General features: G+C 41.9%; 1 protein-coding gene across 6 annotated transcripts in view; it reads left to right on the forward strand.

Annotated features, from left to right (window-relative positions):
- Nucleotides 1-23,510, forward strand: part of IGF2BP3 (insulin like growth factor 2 mRNA binding protein 3) — a 148,372-nt gene that overhangs the window by 606 nt on the left and 124,256 nt on the right. For 4 of the 6 annotated variants that reach the window (XM_077775369.1, XM_077775372.1, XM_077775374.1 and 1 more), the window contains exon 2: nucleotides 952-1,012. In XM_077775369.1, the coding sequence (XP_077631495.1) occupies nucleotides 978-1,012 (35 nt within the window). In that variant the 5' untranslated portion in view covers nucleotides 952-977. Of the gene's footprint in view, nucleotides 1-134; nucleotides 206-930; nucleotides 1,013-23,510 lie in introns of those variants that run through there. The other 2 variants (XM_077775370.1, XM_077775375.1) reach the window with 2 other exon arrangements.

The raw sequence follows: 23,510 nt of genomic DNA on the forward strand, positions 1-23,510 counted from the left end.
CGCTTCTCCCTCCCTCCCTCTCTCCCTCCCCCCTCTCTTTGCACGTTATTTACGGGGTGGGTTTCGCAGTTCGCCCGTCTCGCCCCAGACCCCGGGTGCGGGAGAAGGCAAAGTGGCCTCGACCCTGGTGCGGAGTGAGGCCGCGGGCTGGTGCCTGAGCACTGGCGGCCCGGCGCTTCCTCTAGATCCTGCGGGACGCAGGCTGGTGCGACCTGGGTTCCACGCTCCCCCTCCCCGCGTGCGAGGAGTTAGGGGGGCAGGTGGGCGAGGGCGGCGGGTGGTCGCGGGCAAGGGAGCCCCAGCTGCGGCGCCGTGCCCCGGCCTGTCTCTTCGCCCCGGCCTCCGGGGGTGTCGGGGCACGCTCCGCGCGGGACCTTGCGTGTCGGGGCTGCGCTCGAGTCCCTCCAGGAGCCCGTGTTTTTTCGTGTGGCGGGCGCCGCGCCCTACTTGGCGCCTTGTTCCTTCTGTGCTGAGCTACATTTCTGACGGTGCTCTCTGTGCCTATCGTGTTCCTAGAGGGCCTGGGCTTGAAGGCGGGAGAAGGGCCCGGCGTCGCCTCCTGAGAAAAGCCAGCGTAGCCGGCTCCTCGGAGTTTGTCTTATGGAAGTGTCCAGGGAGGTGGGCGGAGGGGCCGCGTCCGTCCTGCGGCTGTCGTGGGGTTGGGTGTCCCCTGAGGTGGGCGGAGGAGGCCGGGGTGGGGTAGAGTGTTACCCAAGTAGTGGGGCAGCCAGTCGACCCCCGCCTCCCCACCCATCTGTAAGTTGCATACACAGCCCCGAGGGGTCAGCTTTCCACCCGCGCGGGGCTGGGCTTCCCTCCCGGCCTCGAGACGCACCCGGGGGCCGTGGGGGTCTGCGGTCACTTGTGTCGCCGCTTAGGCTGGGCGGGTCCTTCGTGCGGGAAGAGCCGCTAAACCCGGCCAACTGTCTTCCACCTCTTGTGTGTCCGTAGGTAAAGCGGAACTGCACGGGAAATTTATGGAAGTTGAGCACTCTGTTCCAAAAAGACAAAGGTGAGCTTAAATATTCCGTTCTCATCAATTCTATTCTCACTTTTATTGGGAGGAAAGACTCAACACAGCTGAAAACTTCCTTTCCTCGCATGCTTTTTGGGTGGATTTAATGCCGTATGGCTTGGCGGTTCTGTCTTATTCCTTGCATTTAAGTTTATGGCAGGTGTGTGCGCGAGCGCTGCTAAGGAATAAAGGTCTTGTGTGTGGTTCTTGCCACCGGATTATTACTGGTATAGAAGTCTCTCAAGGAAGCCTTCACAGCTGTTAAGTTTTTCTAAGGTGCTGCCAATAGGAAATCAGTCTTTGAAGGGCGGTTTGGGGACTCTGTAGCAATTAGGAAGCAGTGGGTGACCCTCCTCCGCCCCCACTACCCACCTACAAGTATAGGAGAGGGGAAAGCTGCTGCAGTCACGCGTGGGTGTGGAGTGCTTTTCCTTCTCTGCCCCCAGTTGGCGGCGAGGAGTCTGAGAGGCCTCGGAGGCCGGAGGCCGGCTGTGTGTCTGAGAAGAGTGCAATTTGCTGATTGGGACACGTGAGTGAACGCCTGGGCTTCTCCTGACCAGAAGCGCCTTTCAGTCACTCCAGAGTTACACAGGTTGCTGCAAACCAGCCTTTGTTTCTCGCCCCTCCTGCCGCCCCCCCACCAAATATTTTCTTACAAATAACCACCAAGAGATGGTAAAGACTAAAGATTTGAACTACTTAAGCACGGGGATTGCACTTGTTGGAGAGCATGTGTAGTGTGTCACTTTACAGAATGTTTGGAGACTGATTTAACCTCGAGAATTTGAAGAAATGGCTGCTTTCTTAAGACCAGGCCAGATCCTCGCTCTGTAATTAATTGGAAAGGCGCTGCTCCCTTACTGTGGTGCTGGGTTTAGCTTGTGCTCTTCTGGGTTTTGCAAGGTGGGGTTAGGGTTTCTGCTTTTCTCCACCTATTTCTGACACCCCCACCCCCACCCCCCCGGGGCTAAGCAGTAAGCTGAAAGTTAATATAAATAAACTAGGACTGCGTGTGTCTGGTTAGGTATAGGTGAGCCTGTGTGCTGGAGGGCAGGAAGGGTTTGCTGTGCATTTCTCTGGTGCTCTGCATAGAGATGGCTATATAAAATGTCATGTGCTTATTTCTATACTGAGCTCTCAGGTAAAGCATTTTTACAAACCTTGTTTTTGTTAGATAGATTTTTGTGGATTTCTCTTGTTCATGTACTTAATTTTCATTAGGACAATTGAAAAGAGATTTGTGTGATGAGATAGATGTAGTTCCGGTTGGGAATTTTGGTGGGGTCAAGTTATTTCACATAGTAGAGGGCTGTTCTTTGTTAAAAGCTTCTTGAACAATAGAAAGGGTACTGAAAAGTATCTAAATTGGTCTCTCTTTAATAGGAATTAAAAATTTGAGGGTAATGTCCTATCTCAAAAAATTTAAAGGCATAGTCTAAATTGTATACCTAAGGAAAAAAAATGTAAGTACATTCTGCAGATTCTAATTGGTTTCATGTTTAGCCTGCATGTCCTAATTTTCTTCAAATGTTGACTAAAAAAGAGGCGAATGGTTGTGTCCGACTGGCATTTGAACATTTGAGAGTTTCTAAATTTAAACATTAAATGTCTGGCATTTTTCAGATACAATTTATGGACCTGCATGTAAATGCAGATTACTTAGCTTTGCTCTCCTGATTTTCTTTTCCAGCCTGTCGTGAATTTCTCCCCATGTGTAGTGAATTAAATTAAAAACATCTGGTAAAAGCCTGTTTTATTCTTAAAGACTGTTGCCCAAGCTAAAAACCGTACTTGTTGCTTGATAACGAACAGGGGTTCCTCTTAGGAAAGCATAGAAGGTAAAATGCCACCAATGGCAGCAGTATATCAATGGATGCTTTTTCATTTTATTAACAATGTAGATTAACATTAGGCTGATTTGGCTTACATTAAAATGCTCAAGACTTTGAAAAAATATTTTTAAAATTATTATTATTTTATTTTATTTTATTTTTTTAAACATTATTTATTTCTAGGAGAGAGAGAGACAGCGTGAGCAGGGGAGGGTCAGAGACAGAGGGAGTCACAGACTGAAATGGGCTCCAGGCTCTGAGCTGGCAGTCAGCACAGAGCCCGACGCGGGGCTCGAACCCACAAACCACGAGATCATGACCTAAGCGAAAGTCGGACGCTTAACCGACTAAGCCACCCAGGCGCCCCTTTTTAAAATTATTTTTGATGGGGGCGTGCAGAGAATCCCCAGCAGGCTCAACGCTGACAACAGAGAGCCCGATGTGGGGCTTAAACTCAGGAACTGAGAACATCACCTGAGCCAAAGTTGGACACTTAACTGACTGAGCCACCCAGGAGCCCCTAAAATGCTCAGGATTTTAAATAACTATGTTAGTAGAAAGTAGGAATGAATATATTGGAAACAAATCTTTACAGATAGGGGGAACAATCAACTAAGTCTTTTTCTAGTATTGAGATGATGAAAAACAAAAGTAGAGGTTTCTTTCTCTGCTCAGGGAAATTTGCTGGAAATCTGTATTACAGTCTTGTAACTGAACCTTGGAACTGTGATGCAGTTTCCCTTATCTGGACTGTTCCACTGTCTGAAGAGGCTTTGGGAGAGGGCTGAGAAGACACCTTTGGTGAGCCATGCTTATTAGCTCCTATGGAAGGGTCAAGCAGTGGTACTGGTGACCGTGCGTTGAATGCTGCAGACCAGTCCTTGCCAAGTGAGCCTGCTGGACTTCTGGGTGGAGTTCTTTGTGCTTAGCAGCCCTTGCATTCCATCCCATCACCATGTGGGCATCTGAGGCAGGCACACCCACATGTGCAGCAGTGACCTTTATACCTGCTGTGCAAGGCATGTTGGGAGCCTGGTGCTGAAGAATGCTTATGGCAGCACTCTGAGATGGATGAATGGACTTGCAGCAACTAAACAGGGAGCAGGCCCAGGAGGCAATTTGAAGCTTTCACATGCTGGCCCAACTCTGACTGGGAGCTAAGCTGGGCAGTGAAACTTTCAGGAAGGGGCACTGTTGAGCTGGGTTCTGACCAAGCTTAGCTCCTGATTACTGAAGTCTCAGGGGAATGTGGAAGGAATGTTGCTTTTCTGCATTCAGATATCCCTCAGTTGTGGTGGATTATAACTATTTCACAGAGTTTGAGATTCGCGTGTCCAGAATGGAGAAGATTGTATTGACTATGTGTGATAGTGCTGGTGCTTTCGATTTCTAAATAAAAGATCTAGCACATGAATATTTGGCTTCTCTCCGAGGTATAAGCTTAAACACCATCCTTCTCCTTGCCCTGCCTTAGAGATAAGGGTAGGTGTGAAAATTGTTGTGACTTTGAAGACCTTAGTTAGCTCTATTGGATTGGTTATGTTATGGGACCTCTTAGGTGCCCATATATGATGTAAATAGCACTGATTGTTATGTTGTGGGCTTTTGAGCCTGGGAGAGGGAACTGGAAAGTTTCTGACACTCCTGGAACTGAGAAGATGGTAGTTTTAGTTGGTTTTCAGTGACTTCTTAAGTTGTGAAAAATTTTTCATATTTTTGGTTTTTTATAGCTTAAACTTGCTCATGATTTAGCTGTTAGTATTAAGATTATATGAAAGCAAAATACATTTGAATAAAGAATAAAAAATAATAGGATATTATAGGTACTATTTTTCCAGGAAGGATCTATTAGACTGCTGTTTAAGCTCACGTGTCGGTGGTTTTTTTGTTTCCTTAAAAAGTGAAGAGGACAGCTTATTTCCATATTAGAATTTTGAGCCTAACATGTAAATTAGATAGACGTAGTATAAAAGTTAATGGGGTTTTAAATGTATCATACTTTGAATGGCTATTTAAAAGTGAGTGCTGCATTTTAACAGCTGGTAGGTATAGACTAGGATGGTCCCACAACCAGCAGTGTGTCCATTGGCCAGGGCATATGATCCTGTTGTCTCAGGCCAATAAAAGCTTGCTTTTTAACTTAATTAAAATTTTTAAAAGTTTTAATTTATTTTATTTTGAGAGAGCACAAGCAGAGGAAGGGCAGAGAGACAGGGAGACAGAATCCCAAGCAGGATCTGCACCATCAGTGCAGAGCCTAGTGTGGGGCTCAAACTCATAGACTGTGAGATCATAACTCCAGCTGAAATCAAGGTGCCCCAAAAGCTTGTTTTTTAAAGCTGAACATTTGAATGTAGGCATGAATAGCTGTGTTGCCCCTTGCCTATTAGTTTGGTACAGGTGAATATTGTGAATTAGAGTTCTCTTAGATGTGAGGTTCTGAATGTTAGGAAACTTTCATGGCTGGTAAAGAATCATAAGCAGTGTGTTTGGAGTGCTCAGTTTGAAGTCAGTAATGCATGACTGCTTGAGTGATTGTAGCCAAGAAGATTTTTCTTGATTTCATGTTTTTGCATCAGTACAGTTAAGAGAGAGAGAGTAAAAGATTTCTTACTTTGGCATTATTAGAATTAAAAAACATATAAGTGAATGTTGATTAGCTTCTGTGTGGCTGTGCACAGTAACAAGGAAGACATTATGGAAACATGACATGTGCCTGGAGCCAGTGGGAATTGAGAATCTTGGCTTCTGTTTCTGGCTTTCCTTTTGATTTGTGTGATCACTTACATTCTCTGTTCATGCAAAATGCCACTATAATAAACTAACAGGGGGCATAGTTTGTTCTGAGGCTTGCTGTTCTGCTTGAAATGAGTTACCAGCTAAGGCTTAAAAATACCTTTTGGAATTAGATGTGAGGTCTTCCCTATAAGAAGCCTGTATTTTCTGTTGTACCTCAGTTACTTTTGCACGCGTACCCCTTTTGGGCAGTCAGCAAGAGGGAAATGATCTTTGTCATATTTTGAAATCCTTCTGTGAGCCATACCATTGCAGTTAATGTATTGTTACAGATCTTGGAATTTGTACTAAAGTGAAGCTGTTGAGCCATCTGGATGTATATTTGAAGCATCTCTTTTGTAATTGTCTTGAGCAGTGTTGAGGTACAAACTTTCCTAGCAGTAACTAATTTTTGAATTGTATAATCCGTTTTTTGTATGATTTATTTATCCAACTTTGGTGGTCGGTTTAGTCTGGGAGGATGGAGAAAGGCTGTGCTATTCTTAGCCAAGTTTCCTTTTAACTATTGCCTATGATTCAAGCTTCTAGAGTCACAAGACAGGAGGTGGCAGTGTGGTAACAGTGACCAAGGGATAGCATTGGCGTTTTAGTTAGAACTCTTCCCCATAAATCTGATGTTTAAAAAATTGGCTTGAATGGCCAGAGTTTTGCTTGAAAGCTGGTGGCAAATAGTTTTTAGTGCTCTATTAAAACTGAGGGTGTAATTTATCATGGTCAGAAACTGCTGTTTGGCAAGTATTGGTAAATAAACACAGTTGTAAATATTAATATAGTATGTGGATTTTGTTGCCCTGAAGGTGAATACATAGTACATAAATTATGCATTTTAGAGAATTGTCTTGAGGCCATTTAATTTGATTAGGAGGTAGTTTGAAATTCTTATAGATGTATTCTTTGGTGAATCTAATGGAACTGTAAATTTCTTTTAAAGATTTTCTTTTATACCCAAAGTGGGGCTCCAACTCAAAATCCTGAGATCAAGAGTCACGCCCCACCAACTGAGCCAGCCAGGCACCCCAAGTGGATCTCTTAGGTTGAGAGAGGGCTATTAGGATAGCTGGCATTATCATTTATTGTCTAGAAATTGGGTCCGCTGCTATCTTGGTGTTTTCAGTTATCTCTTGGTGCATAACAAACTACCCCAAAACTTAGTGGCTCAGAACAACTTATTTTTATTCATGATTCTGTTGGTCTGCTCGGCAGTTGTTTCTGTTCCATGTAGTGTCACTTTAGGTCATTTACTGAGCTGATCTAAAAGGTTGAAGAAGGCTTCATTCACATGGTTGGCGTCTTCGTGCTGGTCTACGTGACTTTTCTCTGCAAGCTATCTCAACACTTGTTAGTAGTGGCTTGGCTACCAAGTGAGAGTAGAAACTGCTACTAGGCCTTTTAAAGGTTAGGCCCAGAATTGGTATCTTGATGGTAGAGTGGTATGCATGTACAGAGAGGAAGGAATTGGTGGCCATCTTTGTAGACTCTTTTCATAAGTAGAATGAGGGGAGGAGTAGTGGCTTCAAAGTGATTGGAACCTAAACTATCTGAAAATTGCGTTTAGCTCTAGAAATGGAGAACCAGTTCCCATGGTAATATTTTGGCAAGAGATGATGATGTTGCTCAGGAGGTAATGAATATGGTCAGTGTTTGTATATTTGTAAGAAACAACTATGAGGATTTGCTGATGGATTAGATGAAAGGTAAGAGAAGAGGAAAGCATGATAAAATTTTTGGGTTGGGGTGGCTCAGTTGATTAAGCATCCTACTCTTGGCTTTGGCTCAGGTTGTGATCTCACTATTTATACTTGGGATTCTTTCTCTCTGCTTCTCTCTCTCTGCTCCTCCCAGCTTGTGCACGCGCTCTCGCGCGCGCTCTCTCTCTCTCTCTCTCTCAAAATAACTTAAAAAAACTTTCATTAAAACCTTTTTTTTTTTTGGTGGGGGGAGGGGGAGTTCAGAAAAACTAGATGGAAATTGGTGTCATTTACCAAAACAGAGTTTGGGGGAAGGAGCAAATTCTTGGGTAGAAATCAGGAGCTTCACTTTTGGCTCTAATGCTTGTTAGAAATTTAAGTGATGAAGTCAGGTAGGTAGTTGAATATATCAATCTGGAGGGTAGAAATTGGAGGTGAAAATTAGACGTGTCATTAGCTTGTGATATTTAAAATCATGGGATTGGACAAGATTACTAAGGGACTGAGTATGGGGCTTTGGGAGGAAGGAGAAACCAGCAAAGACGAATGAGGGAGGCCAATAAGATACAGGAAAAGCAAGCAGAGTGAACTGGTTCTGGAATATTCATGAAGAAAGCCTGTGTAATTGACACTGTGGATACCAATGAGAGTTCGTGATTTAGATGGATGAATGTGAGTGGGGTTGGCATTAAGTCTCAGTCTTCTGGTTTGGCAGTAGATGGATGGAGAGTGATTTACGAATTTTGGAGCAACCTATGTAGTCCTTATTTCAGAAGTCATTATCTTAATTTTTTAACTTTCCAGAAACATCCCTGAGCATGTTCTATTTATAACCTGCTAGAGATGGAAGAGTCCTAAGTTTAGTAGATCCTCTTGCCAGTATACAAGACTTGTTTGAGTTGACCTACTCTCTGGTATCTGTTTCAACACTTCTGGTGACTGGGCTCACTTTCTAGATAACCCATTCTACTTTTTATTAATGCACATTTGGAAAATCCTATGAAGCTGTCTTAGGTTCCATAGCAGTGTAGAAACACCAAGTCCAGTGTTTCTCTGAGGTTTTCTAAAAGACTTGATTTGAGGAAGTTAACTAATTGGAATTAAAATAAAAACTTAAAAAAAAAAAAAAAGACTTGATTTGACCAGCAGTGTTGAAACTATCGGCCAAAACATTTATGGATATCACGGGCTAAGTTTAAAATACTTTAATCATTTTGTAATTTTAGGATGTTGGAATAAGTAAAGCATTCCTTCCATTTTATTCATAAAATTTTAGCTATAAGAAATACAAGAAACCTTTTGTAAAAGTCCCCTAAATTGCCTCATTTTTGCATATTTAAAAATCTGGTCCTTGGTAAGGCAGCTTTCTCCTCAAAGTATGAATCCTGGGTTTGGCCACAGTAGTCACCAAAACTAGGTGATGTGTTAGATCAGTTGATTTGAGACAGATGACTTGATCTGAATAACTTTTTAAAATGTTTGTTTATTTTTGAGAGAGGGAGAGGTTGGGTGGGGAGAGAGGGAGATAGAGAATCTAAACCTGCTTCTGCATTGTCAGTGCAGAGCCTGATGCAGGGCTTCAGCCCATAAACTGTGAGATCATCTGAGCCGAATGAAATCAAGAATGGGACACTTAGCTGACTGAGTCACCCAGGTGTCCCTGATAACTCTTTAAGACCTGGTTTATGCAGGTCCTTTGATCAGTAAAGTACTACTTTCAGAATGTGGGAAATACCTACTATTTTAAAAAAAGGAAAACCAATGAAAATGAGATAGCACAAAGGTTTTTCCTGTGTGTGTGTGTATAAGTGGTGTTAGTTATTCTACCAAAGGATTCTCCATAAGGGTTTGAGAGAAGTGACTTGCCCAGGGCACTGCAGGTAATTAGTGGAACCCATTTTTGACAACCTTTGACTCTGCCCTGCCTTGATTCCTCTCATTTAAGTTGTCAAATCCTCAAAGTAGCTTACACAGCAAGCTGCTCATGTTTGCAGTGGCATGTTGGAGCAGAAATATCCCGTTTCTTGCTTTCTCTGAGGAAAAAAGAAATCTTGTTTGGCTTCTTTAAAGGGTTGATTTATTGTCTTCCTGCAGGAAAAAGACTAGTATAGGTAGTCTGGAATCTGGGGCTTTCTATAGAGTAAAAACATCTGGATGTACTGTTTTAAGATGGAAAGGGGAACTGCTTCTTCCTTGAAGGTATTTTTTTTTTAGCAGCTTTATCTTGATATAAATGAACTGCAGAGAAGTTGGAGGAGGGCCCAATGAAGTATGAGAGAAAAACGGAGGGCATGAGGAGGTAGATGCCATGGCTTTGTCGCAGGCATGTGATCAGGACTCCTGGGGTAGGTTTTAGATTGCAGAAGAGGTAGACGTGTCCAGAGTGGAGTCCATTGGTGCCTGGTTGTTCCAGCTCCTCACTAAGTTTAGTAGGATCCTGGCTTGAAGAAGGAAGTTGTTTAAACTTTGAATATTGTTAAGGATTAGGAGACTGGGGGGAGGAATTTTGCTGGAACTTTGTGCTTAGCAGCCTTGATAGTTCTACCATGTGCCCTTGGTGAACTGAAGGCCATTGCCAGAAGAATGTGAGACATGAAGTCTAAGATCTAGGGTTGAATCCCACCTCCATTTTCTAAGCTCAGGTCATGATCTTTGGGTTGGCGGGTTTGAGCCCTACATTGGGCTCTGTGCTGACAGCTCAGGGCCTGGAGCCCACCTCAGATTCTTTGTCTCTCTGCCCCTCCCCAGCTCTCACTCTGTCTCTCCCTCTCTCAAATAAATAAACGTTTAAAAAAAAAAAATTTAAGTACATGATGTTGATTAAGGAGGAGGAAGTTGAAGCCTGGGGAGGTTAGAATAATGGGAAATGATATCATTTATGATAGGATTCTGGGGACATGTGTTTAAAGCATCAATATACATTATTATTCAGTAGTAACTTCAGTGGTTGATGTTGTATTTTTCCACTTGAGATTCGAATATGAATACTGGATGTAGACAACATTTGGTGATAACAGAAATAAGGAAAACTTTTGTTCTGGTTTTGGACATGGACTCATGTAAGTAGAAATCTGTGGGTGGTATGTTAATTATTTTCATTGAGCATGTATGATCTTTTAAAACAAATCATGGTGTAACCTAGATACAATAGGGTATATACATATTAACAGCTTGAATTTTATATGTGTATACATTCAAATTAATTAAAAACACATGAAATGTGAAAAGACTTGTTTTTCAATCCTCCCTATCTCCATGTATTTCCCAGGTCTTCTAGCTGGTAATTTGGTATATTTTCCAGAAATTTTTCTATATATGTATTGATAGACATTTTTTTAAGTTTATTTACTTATTTATTTTGAGAGAGGCAGAGAAGAGAGACTCCCAAGCAAGCGCTGGGTGGCCTGTGCAGAGCCCAATGTATATAAAAGTTAAGGTAAAAGCTATGAAGATTAAGTTGTGACTGCTTATAGCTTGAACACCTAGGGTTTATGCTCTCCTATACTTAGAACCTTAGCACCTTGAAGTTTGGATTTTACCTCAGGGACGAATAATCAGTGAGAACTTGCCTAAGTCCTATTTTGAGGGAAAATTTGATTAAAAATGAGTTTCCAAAACTCTGGGCAGATGATGGTTGGAGAGCTTAATGAAAAGAGCCTATGTTGATGCGGCACCTGCGTGGCTCAGTGGGTTAAGTGTCCCACTCTTGATTTCAGCTCAGGTCATGATCTGTGGAGATCTGAGTGTGGAGCCTGCTTAAATTCATTTTCTCTCTCTCTCCCCACCCCCCTCCCCCACTCCATCCCCCCATTTCTCTTTCTGAACAAAAGCAAAACAAAACAAAAACAGACCATAACCACCTGTGATGGCTTTCAGTTATGGAATAAGTCATGGGATGAGAATGAAAGAAAGGTACAGCATAGGTAATATAGTCCATGGTGCTGTGATAGCCTTGTATGGTGAGAGGTGATGGCTGTGCTTGTGAGCAGAGCTTAACGTATAGACTAGTTGAATCACTGTGTTGTACCCCTGAAACTAATGTAACATTGTATGTCAACTGTAATGAATTAAAAAAAACCCCAAAACCTGTGATGGTAAAGCTGTTCAAGAAGTGATTGTGTTCTCACCCATGATTCCCAAATGTCTGTTTTAAAAACAGTCAAAGGTGCCTGGGTGGCTTAAAGTGTCCGATGTTGGTTCAGATCATGGTCTCATGGTTTGTGGGTTCAAATCACACATCGGGCTCTGTGCCGACATCTCAGAGCCTGGAGACTGCTTCGGATTCTGTAGCTCCCTTTCTGCTTCTCCCCCGTTTGCACTCTCTTTCTCTCTCAAAAATAAATACACATTAGGAAAAACTTAAAAACAGTTGCTTTTGCAAAAATAGAAAGGCTCTTGTGTTTGTTTTTTTTGAGAGATAAGTGTGGTTGAGAATTATAATTTAACGTAATGTTAGTATTTTTTAGGTGCTAGTTTACCTACTTTTTCATGTTTATTTTGAGAGAGAGTGTGAGCGTGTGAGAGGGGGAGAGGGAGTAGGGGAATCCCAAGCAGGAGCCGTGCTGTCAGTAAGAGGCTCCATCTCAGGAACTGTGAGATTATGACCTGAGCCAACATCAAGAGTCTGATGTGCAAACCCACTGAGCCACCCAGGTGCCCCTAGTTGACCTGTTTCTGTATTTTTCTTCTGCGTTTCAGAAATGAATTTATTTCCCATGGTTTCTACAAAAGAATATTTTTTTTAAGATTTATTTATTTTTGAGAGAGCGCGCGCAAGAGAGGAAGGGCAGAGGGAGGGGGAGACAGAAGATCTGAAGTGGGCTCTGCACTGTCAGCACAGAGCCTGATGTGGGGCTATAACTCAGGAACTGTGAGATCATGACCTGAGCCACCCAGGTGCCCCAGCTTGTATAAATTTTTAGTTTAACAAGCATAGATTGAGCACTTGTGCTTGTAATTAGTGCAGTGCTCCGTTTCAGGGGCTAGAAAGAAAATACTTATTATGAAGGAAAAAGTACATGGAATATAGTAGCTTTCACTTCGTTGTTTGAGTGCCTGGGTGATACTTTTGTCTTGAACACCAGCAGTGATTCACTGTGGCAGAGGATGGATGAATACCTCTGCAGGTAAAGAGAAGGTATAAATATGTCATGGGATATATACGGTATGCCCCAGAATCACGGCGGCATTTGGTTTAGCTGGGTATTGGTACAGCCAGCCAGGGACAGGTTCGGGGAGAGATGTTAAGGTAGATGGAGGCTAACTGTCCAGTCTAGGAGATGGTAGAGTCAGGAGGGACAGCAGGAGCCAAGACATGTAAGTGTGAAATACCCTGGTGTGTGTAGGGGAACTATGTGCTATTTGGGATTAGAGAGGCTCCTGTGTGAGGCAGTGTGGTGGTTGACACTGAGCTTAGAGGAGGGCTGAGAGCAGTCTGTGCTCAAGGAGTGACCATTGTTTAATTCTTGATGTGTTTAATTTGAGGGGCTCAGTCCTTTTAGTTAAAATGCCACTAAGCAGATGGTTATTTGGGATCATCATTCAAGACTTGATGTTTAGGTTAGTTTTGGTTTGTGTTCACCAGAAATCATCTTGGAATGCTTTTACCTCTGAAGTGTTTTGTGAGAACAACTGTGCCCCAACACACTCCCTGGGATTTAGGGCTGTTCTTAGCCTTCTGACTGGGTAATTAGGGTGAATCATGATAGGACTAGGAACCCTTTAGTAAGGCTAACCGAGCCAGTGTTGTTATTGTTACCTTTTTTAGGTCACAGATGACAAGATAGTCATGAGTAGTGATGATTAAAAAGCACCTGGTATTATGTGACTTTTATTAAGGCATCAAATGATAGAATGAACCATTGGAGGAAAAATAAGACCCTTCTAGGTGCACATACTATTAACTAAGCAAAATGAGGGGCCTCAGCAAAGCACAGCAATGGGGAGGGCCAGTGACATCTTGTATGGAATCACTAAGACCTCATTTGGAATCCTTGCTCAGCTCTGTGATACTGGGCAAACTGATAAAACTCTCCGAGCCTCTTAGTTTATCTATAAATAGGGGCAATAAAACCTGTTGCACAGAGTTGTTGGATATTAACTGATGTTTGTAATGGATTCCTTGGAGTATTTTGACACCTAAGTGGTGTTGTCTCATATTAATAAGCTTGTATATTTACATGTGGCAAGTGAAAGTAAATGTAATTATTCTCGTGTAATTCCATGTTTTGTGTCTCCTATGCACTTAGAAAGGTTTCACATTTCTTTGTAGACTGAGTTGGTGCATTGTGAATAAGACTTTGTACTTTATATCTAGATGTATAGGTCTTAGGATCCCTAAAGATCTATATCTAGTTGTGAAATTGTCTTGAGATACTGTTCAAAAAAAGAAACAGTCTAGGAGATAAAAACTATTACTTTCAAAGAGGGAGACAACATAGTACAAAAATGTACAAAATTAAAGTATGCAAAAGTGGCAGTTCAGAAGGAGATATCTGAAAAGCCAGAGCATTCAGGAAAAGACCCTTAATCTTGGTAATTAATAGGCAGAAATTGCCATTACAATTGTCACTTATCAGGTTGGGAAGAAAACAAAATTGATAATGCCTGGTGTTGGCAAGAGTGTGGAGGAATGCTAGAGAGTAAATTGGCAAAGACTTCTCGGTATGTTATTTGGCAGTATCTGTTAGAACTTAAAATGTGAATATCTCTCAACCAAAATTCATGTAAAACAACCCAGTGTTCATGGTTTTTCTACAATTTGTAAGCATAGTTTTCAATAACACTGTAAAAGATCTACAAATCACAGGTCTTGGTGAAAAGATCTCTGGGTAGGAGTCCAAAGTACTTGCAGATAAACATTTGGGTTTTATATCATCACTCATTACATTTTAATAGGCATTATATACGGATAATCTAGATATTTTTTTTTAACATTGTCTACTTTTAAATCAGAGAGGATCCCAGCCTTAATTTGAGTGGGACATTTAGCAGTTAACCATTTCTGAGTTTTAGAAGGTAGATTTTTTTTTTTGTTAGAATTCACTTATTTTGAGAGAGAGAGAAAATGAGTGGGGGGAGGGCAGAGAGAGAGGGGGACAGAAGATCCAAAGTGGGCTCTTTGCTGACAGCAGAGAGCCTGATGAAGGGCTCGAACTCACAAACTTAGAAATATGACCTGAGCTGAGATCAATAGTTAGATGCTTAACCGACTGAGCTACCCAGGTACCTCTTGTTTTTTGTTTTTAAAGCTCTACACCGGACATAGGGCTTGAACTCAGGACCCCAAGATCAAGAGTTGAATGCTGCATGGACTGAGCCAACCAGGCACCCCAGTTTTGCCGTATTTAATGGAAAATTGAAAGTAACTTAAAATGTACATCCAAAGAAAATGCACCAGTGTCTTTTTTATTTTTTATTTATTTAATTTTTGAGAGACAGAGAGCACACACAAATGGGGGGGGGGGGAGAGAAGGAGACACAGAATCGAAACCAGGCTCTAGGCTCTGAGCTGTCAGCACAGAGCCCAACTTGGGGCTCCAACCCACGAACCATGAGATCATGACCTGAGCTGAAGTCGGACACTCCACCAATGGAGCCACTCACGTGCCCTGAAAATGTTTGTATTCTAACAAACTATACTGTGGCACATGTTATAGCAGTTATAAAGAATGATAAAGACTTATATGAGCTGACGCTGGAGGAACAAATTGAGAAGTCAGTTCTTAAAATACAGGTTTTTGATAAGGTGCCTGGGTGGCTCATTCGGTTAAGCGTCTGACCTTGGTTCTCAGGTCATGATCTCACTGTTTGTGAGTTTGAGTCCCTCATGAGGCTCTGTGCTGACAGCTCAGAGCCTGGAGCCTGCTTCTGATTCTGTTTCTCCTTCTCTCTCTGCCTCCGCCCTGCTTATGCTCTGTCTCTCTCTCTCTCTCTCTCTAAAAGATAAACAAACTTAAAAAAAATTTTTTTAACAGGTTTTTGGAAAAAAACCCTTGCATATGCACATGTTGGTGTAAAACCATAGAAAAAGGTCTGGAAGATTGCCCACCACAGAGAGTGGTCATCTCCTCAAAAGTAAACCAATTGAGGAGGGGAGAGGCTAATGGTAGGCCCTTGGTTTTACATCCTGTTTTAATGCTTCTCAGGTTTTTGGTTTTGACTCTTTAACAGTTAAAAACTCAGGACCCCCAAAGAGTTTTTTTTTTTAAATTGATCTATATATACTTCATTAGCAATAAACTGAATAATGCTTAAAACTACTATTTTCAAATGAATAACTAATAAACCCATTGTATATTAACATAAGGTTTTTGTTTAAAAAAGCTTCTAAAACCAAAATAAAAATGAGGAAAATGGAATTGTTCTGCAATTTCTGCAACTTTCTTTAGTGTTTGGCCTAATAGCTGCATACTGAACTACTTCATGCGATTTACACAGATGTGTAGTTAGGGAAAGGGATATTTTTAATCATCTCTTTTAGAGGGGTGCCTGGATGGCTCTGTTGGTTAAGCGTCTGACTTTGGCCCAGGTCGTGATCTCACAGTTTGTGAGTTAGAGCCCTGCGTAGGGCTCTGCACCTATGGCTGGGAGCCTGGAGCCAGCTTAAGATGCTGTGTCTCCCTCTCTCTCTCTGCCCCTTACCAGCTAACACTCTGTTTGTGTGTGTCTCTCAAAAATAAACATTAAAAAAATCATCTTTTTAGAGAATTGTGGATATTCTCTGTTCCTACACCAAAACTCAACAAGTGGTAGATGTTTTTTAAGTTTATTTTTTTCGTAAAAAATTTTTATTTTTGAGAGAGAGTGAGCAGGGGAGGGGCAGAGAGAGAGAGAGAGAGAGAGAGAGAATCGGAAGCAGGCTCTGAGCTGTCAGCACAGAGCCCGATGCAGGGCTCAAACCACAAACTGTGAGATCATGACCTGAGCCTGAGTTGGACACTTAACGAACAGAGCCACCAAGACTCCCCTTTGAAAGTTTATTTAAAAAAAAACTCACATGATTTCACATTAACACGGTATCCCACATTTCAGCTAGCCTTTCAAAAACTACCATTTGTTGGGGGCACCTGCGTGGCTCATTTGGTTAAGCATCCAACACTTGGTTTTAGCTCAGATCATGACCTCACAGTTTGTAAGTTCGAGCCCCACCTCAGACTCTGCAGTGACACCAGGGAGCCTTCTTGGGGTACTCTCTCTCCCTCGCTCTCTGCCCCTATCCTGCTCACTCTGCCTCTTAGTTTCAAAATAAATGTTTATACATGGGAAAAAAGAAACTTGGGTTGTATTTTGCTGCTAGTGTCTCTGAATGCAGGGATGACTACTACAGTTTAGTGCCACTGCTTTGGTTCATTCTAGGGTGCCAGCAATTTACCCACCATTGTTTTTGCACCATTTGCTTCAGCACAAATGTCAACATAGTATGATAAAAATTGTTTTGACTAGGGGTGCCTGGATGGCTTAGTCGGTTAAGCGTCTGGCTTTCGCTTAGGTCATGATCTCGCGGTTCGTGGGTTCGAGCCCGGCGTCGGGCTCTGTGCTGACTGCCAGCTCAGAGCCTGGAGCCTATTTCAGAGTCTGTATCTCCCTCTCTCTCTCTCACCCTCCCCTGCTCACGTTCTCTCTCTCTGTCTCCTAGAAAAAAAAAATTGTTTTGACTTTTTGAAAAGTGTCTCAAGGATGCCCAGGAGACCACATATTGTACATTGAGAATTGCTGCTTGTACACTAATGTGATGCTTGAAATTATTTGGATTAGATTCTCCTGTGAATATGTACTAACATCGTAACACAGCAGATGGCAGGAACAAGTGAGGACTTTGTGCAACTCCATGGCATGGTAGCCTTGATAGGGAGTTTTATACAAGTCAGTTTGTGAAAACAATTGTGGGAAAAACAAAACAAAACTAATCATGAAGGAAAAATCCAGGTGCATGAAGGATAGACTAGTGTAAATAGGGAGCACTTCAGACAAATGCATATGAGTAAAATGAAGTGAGTTTGTAAGTTCTTTAAGCCAAAGCGAACCCCATATGTTGGTTACTACACATCTTAGGAAATGTACAACCTCAGTACCTTAGTTATTCCTAAAACGTTGAAATCTAGTAGTTAGAATCTCAGGGCATCATCACAGTTTCCCAGTTTCTTCTGCCGGTTTTGAGGTGTTTCGGGGCTGGAAGCTTGTGGTGACTCATTGTGTTGGTAGTGATGACCAAGTGAAGAGTCCTGCCTCTGACCTATTTCAGCTGCCTTCCTTTGCTGGAAGTAACTGTGGGTTAAATTTAGAAAATAACTGCTTTTGTTCCTGTCACAGGAGAGGTACTTTTCTGAGACCATTTTTTTTCCTGTAAGAGTTTTAATACAACAAATGACCTTTCATGTATTTCACCAAGTCCTTTCCATTCTGTATATTTTTTCTGGTTTGAGAAAGCTCAGTGGCTTGCTCTTATGTTCTCTTTCTACAAATGGTTCTGTTTTGCTCGTCTTGGATCTTAGTAGTTTTTAAATGATTGATTTAACAAATTTTTGAGTGTTTACTACTGCTTTAGGTTCTTGGGAGAGAGAATTAGATGGAATATACAAACGGAGTCATGAAGCGTAGGTGTAGGTGAAGGGCTGTCCTGGTCACTGGAGCAGCCAGTGGCCACAGGGACTAAGCAATTGAAATGTGCCTGGTCCAAATTCAGATATTGTGTATATGTGAAATACATACTGGATTTTGATGACTTCGTTGAAAAAGAGAGAGTTTTTAAAAATCTTATTTTTAAATCTATACCCAATGTGGGGCTTGAACCCATAACTCCAAGATCAAGAGTTAGATGCTCCATTGAGTGAGGCAGCCAGGCATCCCTCATTGATTTTTTTTTTTAAGTTATTTTGAGAGAGAGGAGGAGTGCGTGTGTGCACACGTGGGGGAGGGGCAGAGAGAAGGAGAGGCAGAATCCCCAGCTGGCTCTTCTCCATCAGCTCAGAGTCCAACATGAGTGCTCGAACTCAGAACTGTGAGATCATGACCTGAGCCAAGATCAGTAGTCCTGACGCTTAACTGACTCAGCCACCCAGGTGCCCCTCATTGATGATTTTTATATTTCACTTACTGCTTTGACTGTAGTCACAGGGAAATTTAATATTATGTATGTGCCTTGCATTTGTGGCTTGCGCTATTTCTGTTGGACAGCACAGATTTAGAGAGGAGAGATGGACAGATGTAAGGTGTGTTGAAGAGAAAAATAAATTTGGGTAAGAAAGAATGAAACAATTGGCAGGGGTTTATTAATTATTTCATATCAGATGACTAGGGGAAACCTCACCAATATGGCACTGTGTGAGCAGAGGCTTACTGGAGGTAAGGGAGTGAGATGAGCAGGCAGGTCGGTGCCAGGTGGGGAAGTGACCTAAGCATAGGGGACAGCCAAAGCCTATGCATTCTCATTGTCTTTAAGTCAATTAGGAGGCCATCGTGGCTAGAGTAGAGCAGGAGAGCTGTAGGAGATGAGTTTGCATGTTGGTGGATAGGAATGGAAAGAGAGGAAGCCGTGGAAAGGTTTTTAGAAGAGATGGTTCAGATGAGATTTATCTTTATATGTTTATTTACTTTTTTTTTTTAATGTTCTATTTATTTTTAAGAGAGAAAGAGCATGAGCAGGGGAGGGGCAGAGAGAGAAGGAGACACAGAATCCAAATCAGGTTCCAGGCTCTGAGCTGTCAGCACAGAGCCTGACATGGGGCTTGAACCTACGGCCTGGGAAATCATGACCTGAGCTGAAATTGGACACTTAACCAACTGAGCCACCCAGGCGCCTCTATTTACTTATTTTTGAGAAAGAATGAGAGGGCACACATGTGCACAAGCAGGGGAGGAGGGAGGGAGAGAGAGAGAGACAGAGACAGGGAGAAAGAGGGAGAGAGAATATTTCAGGCTGCTCCACATTTAGTGGGGAGCCTGATCCCACGACCCTGGGATCATGACCTGAGCCAAAATTAAGTGTTAGACACTAACCAACTGAGCTGAGCCGTCCTTGTGCTCCTGATGAGATTTATCTTTTGCTTTTTTATGTTTACTTTTGTGAGAGAGAGAGAGAGAGGGAGAGGGAGAGAGAGGTGGTGGGGGGTAGAGAAAGAAGGAGACACAGAATCCAAAGCAGGCTCCAGGCTCTGAGCTGTCAACACAGAGCCCAACGAGAGGCTCAAACCCACGAATCATGAGACCATGACCTGAGCTGAAGTTGGACACTTAACCGACCGAGCCACTCAGGCGCCCCTGAGATTTATCTTTAAAAGGGAATTCTCACAGAACAGTTGATAGTGGAGGTGGGGATGGAATGGGATCAAGGAGTCTAGGGGAAGATTTTAATTGTACAAGTCAGAGATGGTGGTAGTGGGACCAGAGCTATTGAGATGTGGTGGTGGTAGTGTGGTAGTAGTGATGAAGAGTTAGAATCTACTACCTTTTTTTTTTTTTTTTTGAGAGCGAGGAAGGGAGAAAGTGCAAGCAGGGAAGGAGGGCAGAGGGAAGAAGAGAGTCCTAGACAGGCTCCATGCTCAATGTGAAGCCTGTTGTGGGGCTCAATCCCACAACCCTGAGATCATGACCTGAGCTAAAATTGAGTCAGATGCTTAACCAACTGAGGCACCCAGGCACCCCAGGTACTTAGAATCTTCTATTTTGTGTGTGTGGGGGGGAGTTCTGTGGGCACAGTTATAGTGGCTGGGTGTAGGGAGTAAGGAACCAAGGAGACCTTGACAGTTAATAAACTGCTTTAGCTAAAGCACCTGGAAAAGTGAAGTTTCCACCACCAGTGATGAGCAGGATTGTGGCAGCGGTACGACGAGGTTAGGGGAGACACTGAGTTGTGCTTTGCCAGGTTAAGTGTGAGATACCTATTAGACACGTGGAGATTGGACAGTGACTAGATAGTGAGTGAAGGGGAACCAGGGAAGGAGCAGCAGGCCCATGAGGGAGGAGGAGAACCTTGAAAAAGTACCTGGAGGTATATGCTTTACGGTGGTGTTTAAAGGACTAAGTAAGAGTCATTAGCTGTGACAAATAATGTAGAATAGGGCGAAAATGGAGTTGGCAATGTTACCATTATTGGTGTCTGGATAGGTGGAGATTTGGTGGAACAGTTAGGACTGAAACCCTGAATGGTGTAGGTTTGTGAGTGGATAGATGGGGAAGAGGTAGAGACAGTGAACATGGGTAGGTTTTCAGGTAGATTGCTGTAAAGACATCAGAGGAATGGGATGGAAGTTGGAGGGGTTGTGGTGTAAAGGGATGGCTTTAAAACCTTTATTTCAATTTACAGGAAAGATGCAAAAACAGTACAGATTATGCATACGCCGTCTATCTAGTTTTCCCAAACATTAGTTTTGACTCCCCTGATTTTTCATCTGTAAATACTTCAGTGTGTGTTTTCTAAAAACAACATTCTAGGGGCACCTGGCTGGCTCAGTTAGTGGAGCATATAACTTTTTTTTTTTTAATTAAAAAAAAAATCTTTATTTTTGAGAGAGAGAGCGTGAGTGGGAGAGGAACAAAGAGAGGGAGACACAGAATCCTAAGCTGGCTCTAGGCTCTGAGCGGTCAGTACAGAGCCTAATACAGGGCTTGAACGCACGAACCATGATGTCAAGACCTGAGGCAAAGTCGGATGCTTAACTGACTGAGCCACCCAGGCACCCCTTAAAAAAATAAAATCTGTAAAAAAAATTATATTACATGACATAGTAAAATTATCAAAAAAAAGTTTAACACTGATACAATAGTGTTTAATCTGTAGATGTTCTTCAGATTTTGCCTGTTGTTCCACTAATGTCTTTTTTTTCTCATCCTTGATTGAACCCAAGATTATATATTGTATTTAGTTAAGATGTTTCTTTTAATTTTTTTAATGTTTAGTTTTGAGAGAGAGAGAGAGAGAGAGAGAGACACGATCCGAAGTGGGCTTTGTGGTGACAGCAGAGAGCCCAATATGGGGCTTGAATTTAGGAACCTCGAGATCACAATCTGAGTCAACTGAGCCCCCCAGGTGCCCCCTTTAGGTTTCCTTTAATCTGGAGCAATTCCGTAGTCTTTTGTTTCTCCTGTCCTTCATGTTGTTGTTGGTGGTGGTGGTGCTTGTTTTTCTTAAGACCTTCGTGTTTTTGAGGAGTATAAGCTAGTTTTCTTTTTCTTCTTAGTTTGTCAAGTTGGTTAAGCTAGTTGTTTTATAGAATGTCCCTCAATATTGGTTGGTCTGATGCCCCCCATCCCCTCATTGTGAGAATTCATGTTACGGGTTTTTGGTGAAATACCACAAAAGTAATTATGTCCTCAGTGCACCACATTAGGAAATAGATGTTGATTTTGTTCCAGTAGTAGAGACAGGTTAACTTAGACCGATTGATGTAAGTGGTGTCTGCCAGACTTCTCTAGTGTAAAATTAATATTTTCTCCTTTGTATTAAGAATCTCTTGGGGGCTGGGGCGCCTGGGTGGCTTAGTCGGTTAAGCGTCCGACTTTCGCTTAGGTCATGATCTCGCGGTTCGTGGGTTTGAGCCCCGCGTCGGGCTCTGTGCTGACTGCCAGCTCAGAGCCTGGAGCCTGTTTCAGTCTGTGACTCCCTCTCTCTCTGACCCTCCCCTGCTCACGCTGTCTCTCTCTCTCTCTCCTAGAAATAAAAAAAAAATACAAAATAAAAAAAATCTTTTGGGGGGATATTTTTACACCGTGAAAAGATACTATTTTTCTTTATACTTTACTGGTTCTATTTTTTTATTTAATGTTTTTTATTTATTTCTGAGAGAGAGACTTTTTGAATGTTACTTTGCCTATATTTGTTAGTTGGAATTTTACTCTAAGGAAGAGTTTTTCCCTCTTCATTTCATTTGTTAGTTTACAGGAATATGGACTCATTGATTTGTATTTTACAGATTATAGCATGTTGTTATTCTGTTGCTCTGTTGAAGTGAGAGTTTTTAAGGTAGGAGGTATTAGTATGGTGGTGGTATGCTAAAGGCATGATTGAGCACAGATGGAAAAATGATTTTGATAATCTGTTGACTAAAATACTAGATGAAATCTTGCATGCTAGTCTAGTGTTTCATTTTAGAGGTGCAGATTTGTACTTAATTTGAAAACTTAAGTGCCCAAATGCAATAAATCTAATATCTTTGACTCTATACTGAGGATGCCTTAGAACTATTGAAAATCAGGTCATTCTTCATGTATAGGACACATTAAGCCTAAATTTAGATACCGTGTCGCCTGAAAATGTGTAATAACTACTATCTAATGTACACATGGCTTATGAAAACTGTTAATCAGATGTAGGTTATTTGTTTCCATACCACTCTAACTTAATTTTAGCTCATGATCGTCCATTTTCCCCAGCTTGGTAAATTTTGATGTGCTAACTCAATAGTGTGAAATTGGTAGAACATTGCCATACGTTTCTTCAGTGTTTCTGTTTACTCTTATGTCTCTTGGTGAGTAATGTGTACACTGAAACTAATCAAATGTAATCTTAAGCTATTTTTTTTTTAGATAACATTTTATATACAGAACACCCACAGGAATTAAGTAAAACTAGTTTTTTCTATGGTAGTTAAAAAGGTTAGAAGATTTAAGGGGTACCTGACTAGCTCAGTTGGTAGAGCATGTGACCCTTGTTCTCAGGGTTGTGAGTTCAAGGCTCACCTTGGGCATAGAGCTTACTTAATAAAAGTTTAAAAAACAGTAAAATCTTTAAATAAAAGGTTGGAAGATTAAAAAAATATATAGTACACATTGCAAAGTTTAAACCATAAACATGATTAAAATGATCTTTTTCCCTTCCCCAAATGCAACCATTGTGTAGTATTGTGTTATTTTTGGAGGAGAGGTTTGTATATGGATGTAAGCATCTATGAATGTGCACTTTTTAGGGGGGAAAACATGACATAGTTCTGCCCTTGACTGTTGAGAAGTTTTAAAAAACAGGTTTGTTTATTTTTTAAAGAGTGTATTTTTTTTTTTTTTAAAGTAACCTACACTAATGTGGGGGGTTGAACTCAAAACTGTGAGATCAAGAGTCATATGCTTCACTAGACTGAGCCAGTCAGGTGCTCCTTAAAAAGCAGTTTTTAGAGTGCTTTGAAAGCTGGGAGGAGAAAAAATTGTGGTAATGCAGTATGTTCAATACTACTAAAAATAGTGGAGCCT

Source organism: Crocuta crocuta, unplaced genomic scaffold, assembly GCF_008692635.1.
Source record: "Crocuta crocuta isolate KB4526 unplaced genomic scaffold, BGI_CrCroc_1.0 scaffold197, whole genome shotgun sequence".
Lineage (NCBI taxonomy): Eukaryota > Metazoa > Chordata > Mammalia > Carnivora > Hyaenidae > Crocuta > Crocuta crocuta.